At 51.3% G+C, this 13805-nt stretch overlaps 3 protein-coding genes across 4 annotated transcripts; all 3 read left to right on the top strand.

Annotated features, from left to right (window-relative positions):
• Positions 1–3669: 3669 nt before the first annotated feature.
• Positions 3670–4786, top strand: VPREB3 (V-set pre-B cell surrogate light chain 3; the record flags this gene model as incomplete). The annotated part of the gene is made up of 2 exons (XM_081037652.1): positions 3670–3718; positions 4470–4786. 2 exons carry the CDS (start codon positions 3670–3672, stop codon positions 4784–4786), a joined length of 366 nt encoding a protein of 121 aa, XP_080893778.1.
• Positions 4787–6205: 1419 nt separating this feature from the next.
• On the top strand, positions 6206–13365 carry ZNF70 (zinc finger protein 70). Of its 2 annotated transcripts, none has more exons than XM_081036523.1 (2): positions 6206–6340; positions 9251–13365. In XM_081036523.1, exon 2 carries the CDS (start codon positions 9331–9333, stop codon positions 10675–10677), a length of 1347 nt encoding a protein of 448 aa, XP_080892649.1. In that variant the 5' UTR covers positions 6206–6340; positions 9251–9330; the 3' UTR covers positions 10678–13365. The 2 variants fall into 2 exon arrangements, with proteins under 2 accessions (XP_080892649.1, XP_080892650.1); XM_081036524.1 differs by having other exon boundaries at positions 6335–6771; positions 9251–13364.
• LOC308492075 (small ribosomal subunit protein eS6-like) lies at positions 12512–13324 on the top strand (the record flags this gene model as incomplete). Its single annotated transcript, XM_081036525.1, has 1 exon — positions 12512–13324. The coding sequence occupies one exon, from the start codon at positions 12512–12514 to the stop codon at positions 13322–13324; it is 813 nt and encodes a 270-aa protein (XP_080892651.1).
• Positions 13366–13805: the final 440 nt, after the last annotated feature.

Below are 13805 nucleotides of genomic sequence, written 5' to 3' on the forward strand. Positions count from 1 at the left end.
TTGGGGTCCTGGAATGTCCAAAGACCACATCCCCCTACCAGTACAAACCGAGTTCCCAGGCTAAAAATGGGGGAGCTTTCCTGGGGGTGGGGCTGGCCCTGTCCAAAGCATGGAATCCTTACCAACCTTATAGGCTCCCCACCAACTCAGAGCTCCCTTCCCTGTGCTCTCATGCTTTCCTCTCCCTCTGCCTTCTTCCTCACTCCCAGCCTCCTCTCTCTTTTCTTCTGTTCTTGTTTCTTTTTCTTTTTAAATCAAGTTTATTGAGGTAAAATTTATATATAGTAAAATGCGCCCTTTTAGGGTTTTGAATGTTGACATATTTCATATAACCAACACCATAGTCAGGATATAGAACATTTCCATCCCTTCCCAAAATTCCTTTTTGCCCCTTCGTAGTTGACGCTGGCCGTTGGCAACCACCACCTTTTCCAGAGTGTCTTATAAAGGGAATCATACAGTATGAAGCTGGTTTCTTTCACTCAGCATGATGCATTTGAGAGTCACCCAGGTTGTCCCATGCGTCAGCAGTTTGTGCCTTCTTACCACTGAGGTGGGCCCCGTTGTCTGGGTGTACCACAGTATGTTGATCCATTCATTCACCTGCTGTCGTTTCGGGTTGTTACCAGTTTTTGGTGATTATGAGTAAAATCAGTATAGACATTCACCTACAGGTTTTTGTGTGATGAACTTTTCAGTTCTCTAGGATAAATACCACAAGAGGAATTTCTGGGTTATATCATGAGAGTGTGTTTAACTTTACCAGAAACTGCCAATGTTTTCCAGCATGGCCACACCATTGTTCATTGCCCCTCTTTGCCTGGTTTGCGGCCGGGCCTCTCAGATTCCTGGCTGTCTTCTCTTACCAGCTCTCCCTCTCTTGCCCTCCTGTTTCTCACCATCTTTCCCTGTCTCAGATTTGTCTCCTTCTCTCTCCCCTTCCTTCCTCTCCTCTCTGCCTCTCCCTGGTTTTCTATCTGTCTCTCTGTTCACGTTAATCTGCTTCTCTGCCTCTCCATCTGTGCTCCTCCTCCTTTTGACGTTTTCTCTCCCTCTCCTTTCCTATCTCTCTTCATTTTGCCTCTTACTTTCTCCCCTACCACCTCCTTGCTGTCTCTTCTCTCCAGTTCTATCTCCTGCCTCTTCACCATGAACCCCCACCAGACCCCTCCAGCCAGGGTGCCAGTTGGGTATCTAGAGCAGGCCCCAACCTTTCTCAGCTCCCTTTTCCCCAAGGTTTTAGAAATGTCCCCTATCCCCAATCCCCAGCCCACAATTAGGCTATTTGCCTTGTGGGGGGCGGAGAGGCAGATGGGAGGAGGGCTTCATCCTCCACCAGCTCACAGCTTCCAGTGACACACTCTGCCTCTGGATAAGCACTTTCCTCAATGCTTCCACCTGTAAAAAAAAAGGGGGGGGGGTAATAACACAACTTCGCAGGGTTGTGAGGATGAAATGCGATGACACTTTAAAGGGCTATATCTCTGCTCAGCAGTAGCAAGTGCTTAGAGTCAGTACTGTGGAAACAGGCAGCATTTTCCAAACTTATTTAAACACAGGGCACTTTCTTCTAGGGACATCACTGTATCTGGGGACCTGAGTCCTGCAGAACATAGCTCAGGAGTCACTGCAGCCAGAGTCTGGAGGAAATGGCCTCTCCTGGAGTCTCAGCTCTAACAACCACCACTCTAGTGTCTTCAGCACTGCTGAGGGGTCTTTTAGCTTGAGGGTTGTGAAGATACCCTAAGGAGAGTGGGACCTGTTGGGGGTAGTTTATAACCTCCCCCAAGGGAGCTCTCAGTCTGAGAGTTAATGAGAGTGTACTGTTTTAGTAGTTTATTATTATTTAGGTCTGGTAAGACCCATAGATCAGGAGATGATTGCCATTGAGAAGATAGTTTGTTACTCACAGTTGCCAAGAGGAGGGGGCACACCATGCCACGGGTCGGTGCGGGGGGGGGGGGCACATGGAGAAGCACCAGGTGGGTCAGGAGGCAGAAGGAGTGGGGGAACTGTGGGCAGAAGCCTTTATTTTGGTTTCTGAGGGAAGGAATAGGCGAGGCAGGGGAAGCAGGCTCAGGATTGGCTAGCTGGAGTAACTTCAGTGGGCCCTGTGGCATAGGGACTTCCCTGATCGTCTGGGACCTGGCCCTGGGTGATTAGGACAGGTAGGCAGTGGCCTTGAGTGTGAGAGCCCCATAAATGAGGTGGTTGGGGTGGGCCTGGGATTGGCTGATTTGTATTCGAATAGTATCTCCAGAACCTGGTGAACCCTGGGAAGGTCAGCCCTCCAAGGTCAGCAGGGCCCCAGCTGTCAAAGCATCACAACACAGAAAACGAAAGGCATGATTAATACCTAAGCTATGCCTGCCACTGGATACACAAGCCCTATCTTTGCATGTTCACAGCCCTGACTGGCACTATGCTAATCTTCACTTTCCAGATGAGGAAACAATCCCAACCGAAGCCAGCTCCCTCCATCTGGCAAATGAAAGGAATTGACCGTGCCAAGTGCTGGTGAAGATGTGAAGTCACTGAAACTCTCTTACCCACTGGAGGGAGTGCAGATCAGTACAAGCATCATGGGAACGCTGGCAGTAACTACTATAGCTGAATGTACACGTTCCTTACCCCCGACCCCCAGCAATTCCAGTCCTGGGTGTCTGTCCAGCAGAAATGAAAACACAGGTGCACCAAAGACATTGACAGGAGTATTCACAGCAGTTTTATTTGTAATGGCTAAAGACTGGAAAGCACCCAAATGTCTGAAAACAGGAGAATGCATACACTAATTGTGGTTTATTCACACAATGGATTACACACAGCTCTGAGAATGAATTAAACATTGCTGCACACTCGTGGATGACACCCATAATGTTGAGCAAAAGCAGCAGGAACAAAAGAGGATACACTATCATTCCATTTGTATTGGAAGTTCTGGAGCAGGCAAAACTGATCTAAGTGATAGAAGTCAGAATGATGGTTACCCCTGGGGGTAAGGAGGGGCAGGATGGTGAGGGAGACTTCTGGGGAGATGGAAATGTTCTAAATTTTGATCTGGGTAGAGGTTGCAGGTATGGTGTGTGTTTTGTGTGTGTGTGTATGTGTGTATACGTATATATTTTATATACAAAATCATTGAGCCATACTTAAGACCCCGTTTCCCCCAAAATAAGACCTAGCCGGACAATCAGCTCTAATGCGTCTTTTGGAGCAAAAATTAATATAAGACCCGGTGTTATATTATACTATATTATATTACATTATAGGACACAGTCTTATAGTAAAGTAAAATAAGACTGGGTCTTGTATTAATTTTTGCTCCAAAAGACGCATTAGAGCTGATTGTCTGGCTAGGTCTTATTTTCGGGGAAACACAGGATTTGTGTACTTTACCATCTGTGAGTTATACCTCTATAAAAAAGCAGCCCCCTGCTGTAATATATATTTGGATGTCTGCTCCTATTTTCAGAAGGCCCTGTGGGGCCAGGACTCTCACATTTGGGAAGATGGGGCCTGGCAGCTGGGTCCCAGCCACAGCCACCCTCCCCCAGTCAATGGGCTGATTTGCATGTCCTGTCGTGGTCCAGTGGCCTCCTCTGCCCATACCCTGAAGCACCTGGAGTACACCCAACAGAACAGCTCCTGCCTGCCTCCCTGCCTCTGGCCATGGCTTGCTGGCGCTTGGCCCTCCTTCTGACTGGGGTGCTCCTGGCAGGTGAGCCCTCCCTGAGCCTGGCTCCCCTGGGGGTGGAATGGGAGACTGCACTAGCTCCAGAAGGCCCCTGCAAGGAAGCAAATTGATGTGAGCAGTGGATGGGTTCTGGAAGGTGCATTGAGGTGGAGGGGAGAATTGGCTACAGGTGGCTCTGCCATAGACCTGGGGCAAGTCACTTCTCTGTGTGGGCCTCAGTTTCTCTATTTCTGAATGATCAGATACCTAGGGTCCCTTTGAACTTTAACTCTTTAGGGTCTTAGAAGGAATTGGAGCTGGTTACCATTTGAGTTTTTCACACAGCCACCTGGTGTGGGCTGGTCCCCATCTCATAGGGCCTTAGGAACATTATAACCCCAAGAAGCCCCCCAGCATCCAGTTGCCTGAGGCTGAGCTGATGGGCGGTGTAGCCCAGGAAGCTTCCTGGGGGTGGTTAGTCTATGGTGAGGGTTTGGAAGAGCCAGTGTGACCAAGGGGATAGAGATCTTCATGGCAAATGTGGGAACGGGCAACAGAAGGACCCAGAGGCCACCAGTCCCACCCTCTGAACTCTAGGCCCTCAACTGAACATAGATCCTTGGGAACATGGCACTAATAGGGACCTAGGAATTGCCAACTCTATGCCCCATCCAGTGCCAACCTCATGGTACCAGGCCATGAGTCCTTCAGGAACACAACTCTTTTGGGGAGACTGACCAAGCCTTCATAGGGCAGGGGCCCAGGCCAGGCCTGAGCAGGTTTCTCTCTCTCTCAGTCTCCCAGCCAGCCCTGACCAGGCCAGATGCACTGCTGGTCTTCCCAGGACAAGTAGCCCAACTCTCCTGCATGCTCAGTCCCCGCCACGTCACCATTGGGGAATACGGTGTGTCTTGGTACCAGCAGCGAGCAGGTAGCGCCCCCCGCTACCTCTTCTACTACCGCTCAGAGGAGGACCACCACCGGCCCCCAGACATTCCTGACCGCTTCTCGGCAGCCAACGATGAAGTCCACAATGCCTGCATCCTGACCATCAGCCCTGTGCAGCCTGAGGATGACGCAGATTATTACTGCTCTGTGGGCTACATATCCTAGGGGTGGGGTGTGGGATGAGTGTCTCCTATCTGTCTCCCACTTTTGTCCCTGACCTTAGTCCTCTCTCTAACATTCAGAGCCTTGATTTTCCTGCTCTGTAAAATAGATTTATAATATCCACCATGTCAACAATAACTATTCTGAGGTCTAAGAGATCCCTGCTGAGAATGTGACTGCAGTTGGTCTGGGAGAGTGCGGGTATAGAAATTTTGGGGATTGGTGCAGAAAAGGAATCACCTGAGACTCTCGGGGTGGGACCCAGCCTCCCCACTGGCTCCCAGGGGGCTCAGACTGGTGGTCTGGCTTTCCTGTGACCCAAGGAGCTGAAGGGAGATGAAAAAGGAACCAGCCCTTGCTGCTCCCAGCTCTGCATGGCTGGTTGTGGTTCAACGCTCTCTGGGTGACAATAAGATGCCCCTGGAGCCCAGGCTGCTAGCTAGGGGAGGGACAGCCCCTGCCTGCTCCTTGATGGGGCAGGGAGTCAGGTTGAGTGAGTGTGTGTGTGTGTGTGTGTGTGTGTGGTGGGGGGGGGGACATTCAGAGGCACCTGAGGGCCAGAGTGGAGGGTGCTGAAGGCAGATGGCAGGGGCAGAGTGGGCAGCAGCCTGCCTCTCAGGAAGTGTGTTCTACTGGTCTGTGAGGGCGGTGGTCCCCTGAGGGAGGCTCTCCTACAAGCGTGTGGGCCCAGCGTGTTGCACTGGGGAGAGGGGCAAGTCTTGGCATCAGAAGCAGAGCTGAGCTGAGCGTCTGGGAGTGGGATGGGGATTTCAAGAACACACTCCTCTTCCCTCCTGGTTCCCCTAAGAGAAGCCTCATGCCTGGAGGTCATACCTCAAATGCACTGAGTTGAGGGGTCTTCAGGGTCCAGAGAGGGTCCAGCCTACACTGACAGACATCTCCTGGGTCCTCCTCAAGGGGCCCTTCCTCTCATCTCTGTCTCTGTGGGGGAGGGGAGGACAGGGAGGGCCAGGATGGGAGTGTGGATGCTAACAGAATCCCTGGGCCTGTGCGGGGTGACAGCTCCCGCTCTGAGATCCCCTTCTCCTTCTCCTGAAGACCCCAGGCGCCCCAGCGGCCCCTGGCTTGTCCCCACCCCCAGAGCAAGTGCAGCGGGAAATGGGCCTCCAGCCAGCGGCACTAGGCCGGCCCACCCCTCCCGGCCTCAGTTTCCTCCCCTGCACTCTCGCCCAGCTCTGTTTGCCCCTCAGTCCCTTTGTCCCCTTTGGGGACAGCCCGGATCCACTGCGCCGACTGGAAAAACTCTCTTGATCCCCGTCTTTGACCCCCTGAGCGCGGCAGCCACGCGCGGCTACAGCCGGCACCTCAGGACCACCGAGACGCCAGAACCTCCGCGCAGCCTAGAGCGGTCCCGGAAGTGCCCGCGGGCGGGGGCGGGGCTCCGGGCGTTCGGGCCGCCGCGGGCTCCGCGTCAGCAGCAGCCGCGGAGGGAGACCGCGTCGGCCGCGGGTTGGAGCAGCTGAGGTGCGGCCCCGCCCCGCCCCGCCCGCCCGCGGCCCCGCCCCGGCCCAGGTGAGCGGCTCCGCCCCCGATCAGGTGAGTGGCTCCGCTTTAGTCAGGTTGCCCACCTGTCCCTCCGGTGGCCCCGGGTGCGGACGTCTTCGTCGGTGGGAAGCATGTTGGGGTACTGGGGTACTGGCGTCGCCGCCCGGGAGGCGTGTGCGGGTCCGCGGCCGCTCGCAGGCCTCCAGCCAGGAAACCCTGACCAGACCGAGAGTCCGCCCTGTGGGTGCCCCTGGAGGATGGGGTGACAGATGCAGGCGGAGCCGGGGAGGCCCCGAGAGAGATGGGAATCATGGGGTTCCAGATCTTTGGCTTTTCGATCCAAAAACGTTTAAAATATTGTTGGGGACAGATAAAGGATTGCCAACTTTTTAAACAGAGTGGAAACTTCAGCGTGTAGGTCGTACGTAGTGGGAATGGAAAACTCCCAAGGAGGGAACCTTGGAAACAGCGGGATTTAACAGGTGAGCGGACGAAGAGTTGCAAACCACAGAGACCAAGACGGAGGGGTCCGAGGGCATGAAAACCGGGGGGGAAAGCCTTTCCGAAACCAAGGAAATAAAGCGGGGGATAGCAATGGGGGTGATGTGTCCAGCAAGCTGAAAACCTTGAGGTGGGTTTAGTAAAGGAGTGGGCCCATCTTGTTACATCTTCCAGTTTTTCAAGAGAAAGCCAGAACCCTATTGAGTTTTCCATATTGGCAGCTAAGTCAAACAAAAAGGAAAAGCCCAACTCTTTTGAGAGCCAGACAAAACGAGTCTGTGGCAGGATCCCCAGGCTGCCAATTTGCAACCTCTGAAATGAAGGGTTTTGAGAAGGAGGTATTGGTGAGCAGTGCCAGAAGGGGTGGGGAATGAGCACTGAGAAGAGAGGGATTGGCAGTAAGGAGGTCATTGGATGCTGGAGCTGAGTATTGAAGTCCCAGCTGAAATTGGAAACTTGAAGTCGGTCTTGGTGCCATACACAGACGTATGATTTTCCTTGGCAACATTTAACATTTTGGGAGAAATTGGCAGAAAAGGGATTAGCTGCTGGTTGCAACAGGGCAGAAAGTGAGGAACGTGATCCTGGTCAGAGAAATTAGTTGAAGTGACATGTATGGTTAGACTGACTATAGATAGAGAGGGTCTAAGCTAGACAGGGAAGGGGTGGAGCTAGAGGAGGAGAATGGGTGAACATGGGGGGATATTAGGTTGATGAAGTTGGGTGAGAAAACTGGAAGGATTGAAGGCTACGGTTGCTGAAGAGGAAGGGAAGACTTGAAGTGAGCAAAGAAGTTTTGAGAGTACATGTTTGTTTGTTTTGTTTTTTCCCCCACTTCTGGTCTTTCTACTGGCTGAAAATTCATTAAAAAATATTTTCAAATAGAAACGAGTTCCATCATGACTTCTGATTAATGTGTTATTTGAGCCAGTTATTCTCTAAGCTTCAGGGTAAGGATGATAGTACCTTTGTATAGAATTGTGAAGATTAAATGAGATATGCTTCTAAAAGGTCTAGCAGTGCCTAGCACAGAATGGATAATCAACAAATATGAGCTGTCGTTACCATTATTATGGTACCTGAGGAGTTTCCTTTTAGCTTGCACCTAAGTTTCTGAGTGGGGTCCTGAGGGGCTCCCTCAGGGGCTACCACAGGGGGATGGAGTGCTGAATGGGGTATTCTAGTCTCTTTCCTTGTTCCTATGAAAATTCCCTCCTTCAGCGGGTGCAGCCATGCTTTTTTTCTGTTTTCTTTATTTACATCTCCCAGAGAATAATTTTTTTGAATGAAGAGTTCGTTTGACAATCAGGTCTAGCACAACCCAAATGGTTTTTCCTCCATTCAATCATGTATTAATTCAACAAATGTGTGTGTAGAGATTGTCGTGTTGTGCTGGGTGCTGAGGGTTCCAAAATGAGGGTGCATGTACTTGCCCTTTGGGACCTTGCAGGCAGTAGTGGGAAAGAGTCCTGTCAATTGATGTTTGCCATCCAGTGTGGTGACTGCTGTGATGGACATGTGTACCGAGCTCTGTGGGTCATGGAGGGGGCATGCCTGAGATCTTCAGTCTGAGGGTGCAGAGAAGAGGGAACATTTGGACTGAGTCTGGAAGGATGACTGCCAGTGGCAGTCTGAGAAGGGGGAGGGACCTGGTAGGAGGGGGAAAAGAGCAGTGCCAATGGGTTTCTGAGCTGGAAGGTTAGGAGTGTGTGGAAGGAGGCAGGAGATAGGGCTGGAAGGGCCATGTGTGAAGGGGCTTGTGAAGGAGTTGGGCTGTCACAAGATCCTAAAAAGAGAAATGTGTTTTAGGTAGTAGACACGGGTGTCAATGTAGAGAATGGGTCAGAGGGAAGAATAGAAGTTGGAGGTAGGTAGCCAGTTGGGAGGTGAGTCTTAAAATAGTCTTGGGGAGTCACATTGAGGCCTGAGCTGCAGAATGGCAGCAGAGACCCCTTCAGTAAAGCCTCAGGAAAGGAACAGGATAAGACTGCGAGTGAGAGGGAGAAGGTCTAGGCTGACTTCCAGGGTTCTGTCTGGGGCCCCTGGCTAACTGGAGGGGGTACAGCTAGCCTAGTACAGGAGGAAAGTGTGCTCTCTCTTTTTCCAATAACCACCCATTCCCAACGTCCTCCAGCAGGTGGAGTATTGCCCCTTTTCCACATGGCTCCACTTCCTGTTCTAGCCCACCTTTATGAACACCTCCAGACTTTAGAGTCTAGACACCATGCTGATTCTTGATTCTGTGTGTCTCTCTGCCTTGTGTCTCACCATGCTTGATTCTGTGTGTCTCTCTGTCTTTTTGCAGTTGTTTCTGATAAACTCAAATGGTCTCTAACTAGTGGGGATCATCTCAAGGGCCAGATTGCATCTTACACTTATTTTGTCATATCTATCATAGATCCTGGCACAGGAAGGAAGCACATACTAGGTGCTTGACAATGTCCCTTGTTTCCCTTTCAGATTGTGAGAACAGTAAGCGTGTCCCAAAGAAGAATATTTTTCAAGAAATACAGTCATTGGGGAATAATACTAGATCCACAATGGAGGTTCCCCCAGCATCCAAGCTTGGTGAGACCTTTGTGTTTGAAGATGGGTTAGAGGTGCAGCAAGAACTTTTCCCAGAGGAGGACCTGGGGGGCTCTTTTCTTCAGGAAAGAGGTTTAGAGCAAATGGCTGTTATCTATAAGGAGATCCCTCTTGGGGAGCAAAACGAAGAACACGATGATTATGAGGGGAATTTCAGTCTGTGCTCAAGCCCTGTTCAGCATCAGAGTATCCCCCCAGTAAACAGACCCCAAGATGAGGAAATATTTGGCCAAACCTTTCTCCAGAAACCAGACCTTAGTATGTGTCAGTTAATTCATGGTGGAGAAGAACTCAGTAAACACAGTTGTGAGACAGTGGGCGGGGGGCACTCAGGACCTAATGAACCTCACAGAACTGCACAACCAGCAAAACCCTACGCATGTCGGGAATGTGGGAAGGCCTTCAGCCAGAGCTCACACCTCCTCAGACACCTGGTGATTCACACTGGGGAGAAGCCCTACGAGTGCTGTGAGTGTGGGAAGGCCTTCAGTCAGAGCTCGCACCTTCTCAGACATCAGGTAATCCATACTGGGGAGAAGCCCTACGAATGCCCAGAATGTGGAAAAGCTTTTCGTCAGAGCTCAGCCCTCACGCAACACCAGAAAACCCACACTGGGAAGAGACCTTATGAGTGTAGGGAATGTGGGAAAGATTTCAGTCGGAGCTCAAGTCTCAGAAAACACGAGAGAATTCATACCGGAGAGAAACCTTATCAGTGTAAAGAATGTGGGAAATCCTTCAACCAGAGTTCAGGCCTGAGCCAGCATCGGAAAATCCACACCCTAAAGAAACCTCACGAATGTGATCTCTGCGGGAAAGCCTTTTGTCACAGGTCCCACCTCATTCGGCACCAGAGGATTCACACTGGGAAGAAACCATACAAATGTGAAGAGTGTGGGAAGGCCTTCAGCCAGAGCTCTAACCTCATCGAACATCGGAAGACCCACACTGGCGAGAAACCCTACAAATGCCATAAGTGTGGGAAGGCCTTCAGCCAGAGCTCCTCCCTCATTGAACACCAGCGGATCCACACTGGGGAGAAGCCCTATGAGTGCGGCCAGTGTGGGAAGGCCTTCTGCCACAGCTCTGCACTGATTCAGCACCAGAGAATCCACACTGGGAAGAAACCCTATGCATGCAACGAGTGTGGCAAAGCCTTCCGGCACAGGTCGGCCCTTATCGAGCATTATAAAACCCACACCAGAGAGAAACCCTATGAGTGTAACAAATGTGGCAAGTCCTTCAGGGGGAGCTCACACCTCATTCGGCATCAGAAAATCCATGCTGCGGAGAAGCTCTAGAGCGAGGTGCTCGCACCAAAGCCTGCAAGTCTTTCCCAGATGGAGCCCGCACCCAGTCACTTTGTCTGCAAGGCCCTGCTCACCTTCCTGATAACAGTGCTGAACCTACGGGTTCCTGAGCACCCACACCAGCAGCAAGGACCCCGCTTGGTCCTAGCCAGGTGCCCTGCGCTCAGCAGGTTTACTGAGCGGAAAAGAGGGTGGGGTGACAGGAAGGCCACCAGAACGGAGGTGCATCCAAAAAGAGAGCCGGCCTTTGGTTTTCTCATTCTCATATTTGACTTCCAAGCCTATGAGGTTTCGTTTTGCCCTCTATTCCAGACTCCAGAAGAGGAATAAACGTAAGAGGGAAAGAGTTTAATTAAACCCATGAAGATGTCGGGTGAACTCGTGAACATCATACTGAATTCTGGCACTTTTATTAGAGAAGAAGTAACCATGCTCACAGGCCAAATGAGCTGAAGAAAAAGGAATCCAAAAAGTAGATACCTCAGCCACAAAGTAGAATCTTCTGCCTGCCTTGGGCACTGGTGGGGACAACCAAAACAGGTTGCAGAACAAAGTGAGGGTCTGGGAGGATTAGTTCTGGGGTTGGGAGTGAGGGTGTGAGTTCCTGGCGTGGTCCCTTAATTCCGTTCTGTGTTAGAGTGAGGTTGGGCTCTTTCATGGGAGGGTAGAGGTTTGGTCCTGCAGGCCAGAGGACATTTGATGCCCAGCTCTGTCTCAACCCAGGCCTGAGGCATTAGTCATTCACCCCTCCACAAGACTCAGGTCCCCAAGACGGTGGCGTGCCTTGGACATCAGCAGGGCTTGTTTCTGGTCTGCTGGCTCTGCAGCCTCCTCTCGGCCCTCCAGTGCTGGAGGATGTTGGAAGCAGGTGATTCAGTCAGAGGTCCAGATTCAAGTGTTAGCTCTGCCTCTCCTGCCTGTGTGATCTCGAGTAAGCCCCAAGGCTGTTTTCCCATCCGTGAAATGGGGATAGTGGGACCTGGCCACATACTTCTAATGGTTGGTACAAGACTCCCATTCAGAAAGAGACCACACATGAAAGTGCTTTGTCCCTGCAGATGGTCACCCAGAATGACCCCTGTCCCACCAGAGACACTGTCCCTGCAGACCGGAGAGGCCTTCTCCACCCCCACTGGACCCAGTCCGGTTCTGAAATGGAAGGGCTTACAACAGCCCTCATTAAACCAGGCTTTCCCTCGTTCCCTCAGGCTTGCATCCTAGGCTCTGGGTGCCCTGTGACGTTTCCTGGAGGCCATCCTGAGTGTCCCTGCGGCAACAGTGCAGTCCACGTCCCTGTCCTCTCTGTCCTCCCCTCTGCTAACTGGTATTCACCTGGGGATGGTTTAAAAAGTAATAAGCCCACATTCCACACAGACTACTTCAGTGGCATCCCCAGAGGCGGGGCTTAGTGGTGTGTTTTTAAAGCTCTCCAGGGGGTTCTAATATCCCAGCACATAACTAGGCTGTGAGCCCTGTGCTGGACCCCCATACAGCCCCAGCGTCTCCCAAATGTCAGGTCTGTTAGTCCTGATTGAGTGGAGCTTGAACATGGCTACTCGTTCTCAGTCCCCCAGCAATGGGCTCTGACAGTGACGTGTCTGGCCCATTTAAGTGTTTGTCCCAGGCCCTTAAGCCTTCGTGTGGCCATGGGGATCTTTAGTATTGGCTTTCCCCCCGGGTTCCTCAAAGCCAGTGTGGGAGGAGGCAGTCTGAGCTATTTTGAAGTTTTCCAACAGTTTATGGCTGGAATCCCATGAACCCATGGTGGTAATGCTGGTTATGTCAGCTAATCAGAAACTCAGCTTGGCAGCTATGTGTAGTTTTGATGACTAAAAATGGCAAAGCCGCTCTTTTTCGTGGCGCCTCGGAGGCCGTCGGCTGCTTCAGGATGAAGCTGAACATCTCTTTCCCAGCCACTGGCTGCCAGAAACTCATTGAAGTGGACAATGAACGCAAACTTCGTACGTTTTATGAGAAGCGTATGGCCACAGAAGTTGCTGCTGATGCTCTGGGTGAAGAATGGAAGGGTTATGTGGTTCGAATCAGTGGTGGGAACGACAAACAAGGTTTCCCCATGAAGCAGGGTGTCTTGACCCATGGCCGTGTCCGCCTGCTCCTGAGTAAGGGGCATTCCTGTTATAGACCAAGGAGGACTGGAGAAAGAAAGCGCAAGTCGGTTCGGGGTTGCATTGTGGATGCCAATCTGAGTGTTCTCAACTTGGTCATACTGAAAAAAGGGGAGAAAGATATTCCTGGTCTCACTGATACTACTGTGCCTCGTCGCCTGGGGCCCAAGAGAGCTAGCAGAATTCGCAAACTTTTCAATCTCTCTAAAGAGGATGATGTCCGCCAGTATGTTGTGAGAAAGCCCCTAAACAAAGAAGGTAAGAAACCTAGAACCAAAGCACCCAAGATTCAGCGTCTTGTTACTCCACGAGTCCTGCAACACAAACGTCGGCGTATTGCTCTGAAGAAACAGCGTACTAAGAAAAATAAGGAAGAGGCTGCAGAATATGCTAAACTTTTGGCCAAGAGAATGAAGGAGGCCAAAGAAAACCGCCAGGAACAGATTGCCAAGAGACGCAGGCTGTCTTCTCTGAGAGCTTCTACCTCTAAGTCTGAGTCCAGTCAAAAATGAGATTTTCTAAAGAGTAACAAATAAACAAGATCAGACATCGTAAAAAAAAATAAAATAAAATAAAAAAATAAATAAAAATGGCAAAGCCATAAATGTTACTGAGTAAGTGGGGCTTGGTCGCCAGAGATTTTAAAACGACAGGTCTGAGGGCTGGGATCACCTCTGGCCAGCTCCTCTCTGCTGTGTGAGTATGTGAAACATTTAAACAGAACATGCTGCACCACCAGCTGGACTTGGCCTGACCAGATGGCGCCCGGACGTTGTTGGCAGGCAGTCTGCACCAAGGGTCTTCAGCCATTTACCAGGAGTGGAGAGAATACTGAGACCCTGCTCGCTGTAGGTGGGGCAGCAAGTCCCCCCAAGATCTACCTCTTTGGCAACCCCCCAAGTCTATCTCAGCCCTGGCCAGGCCTGTCCCTATTGGTGGTTGTCTGTTTCCTACCTTTGATGTCTCCCTCCGTGTACTTCTGCACACCCCAGC

The sequence above is a fragment of the Rhinolophus hipposideros genome (genome assembly GCF_964194185.1).
Source record: "Rhinolophus hipposideros genome assembly, chromosome: 24".
Taxonomy (NCBI): Eukaryota; Metazoa; Chordata; class Mammalia; order Chiroptera; family Rhinolophidae; genus Rhinolophus; species Rhinolophus hipposideros.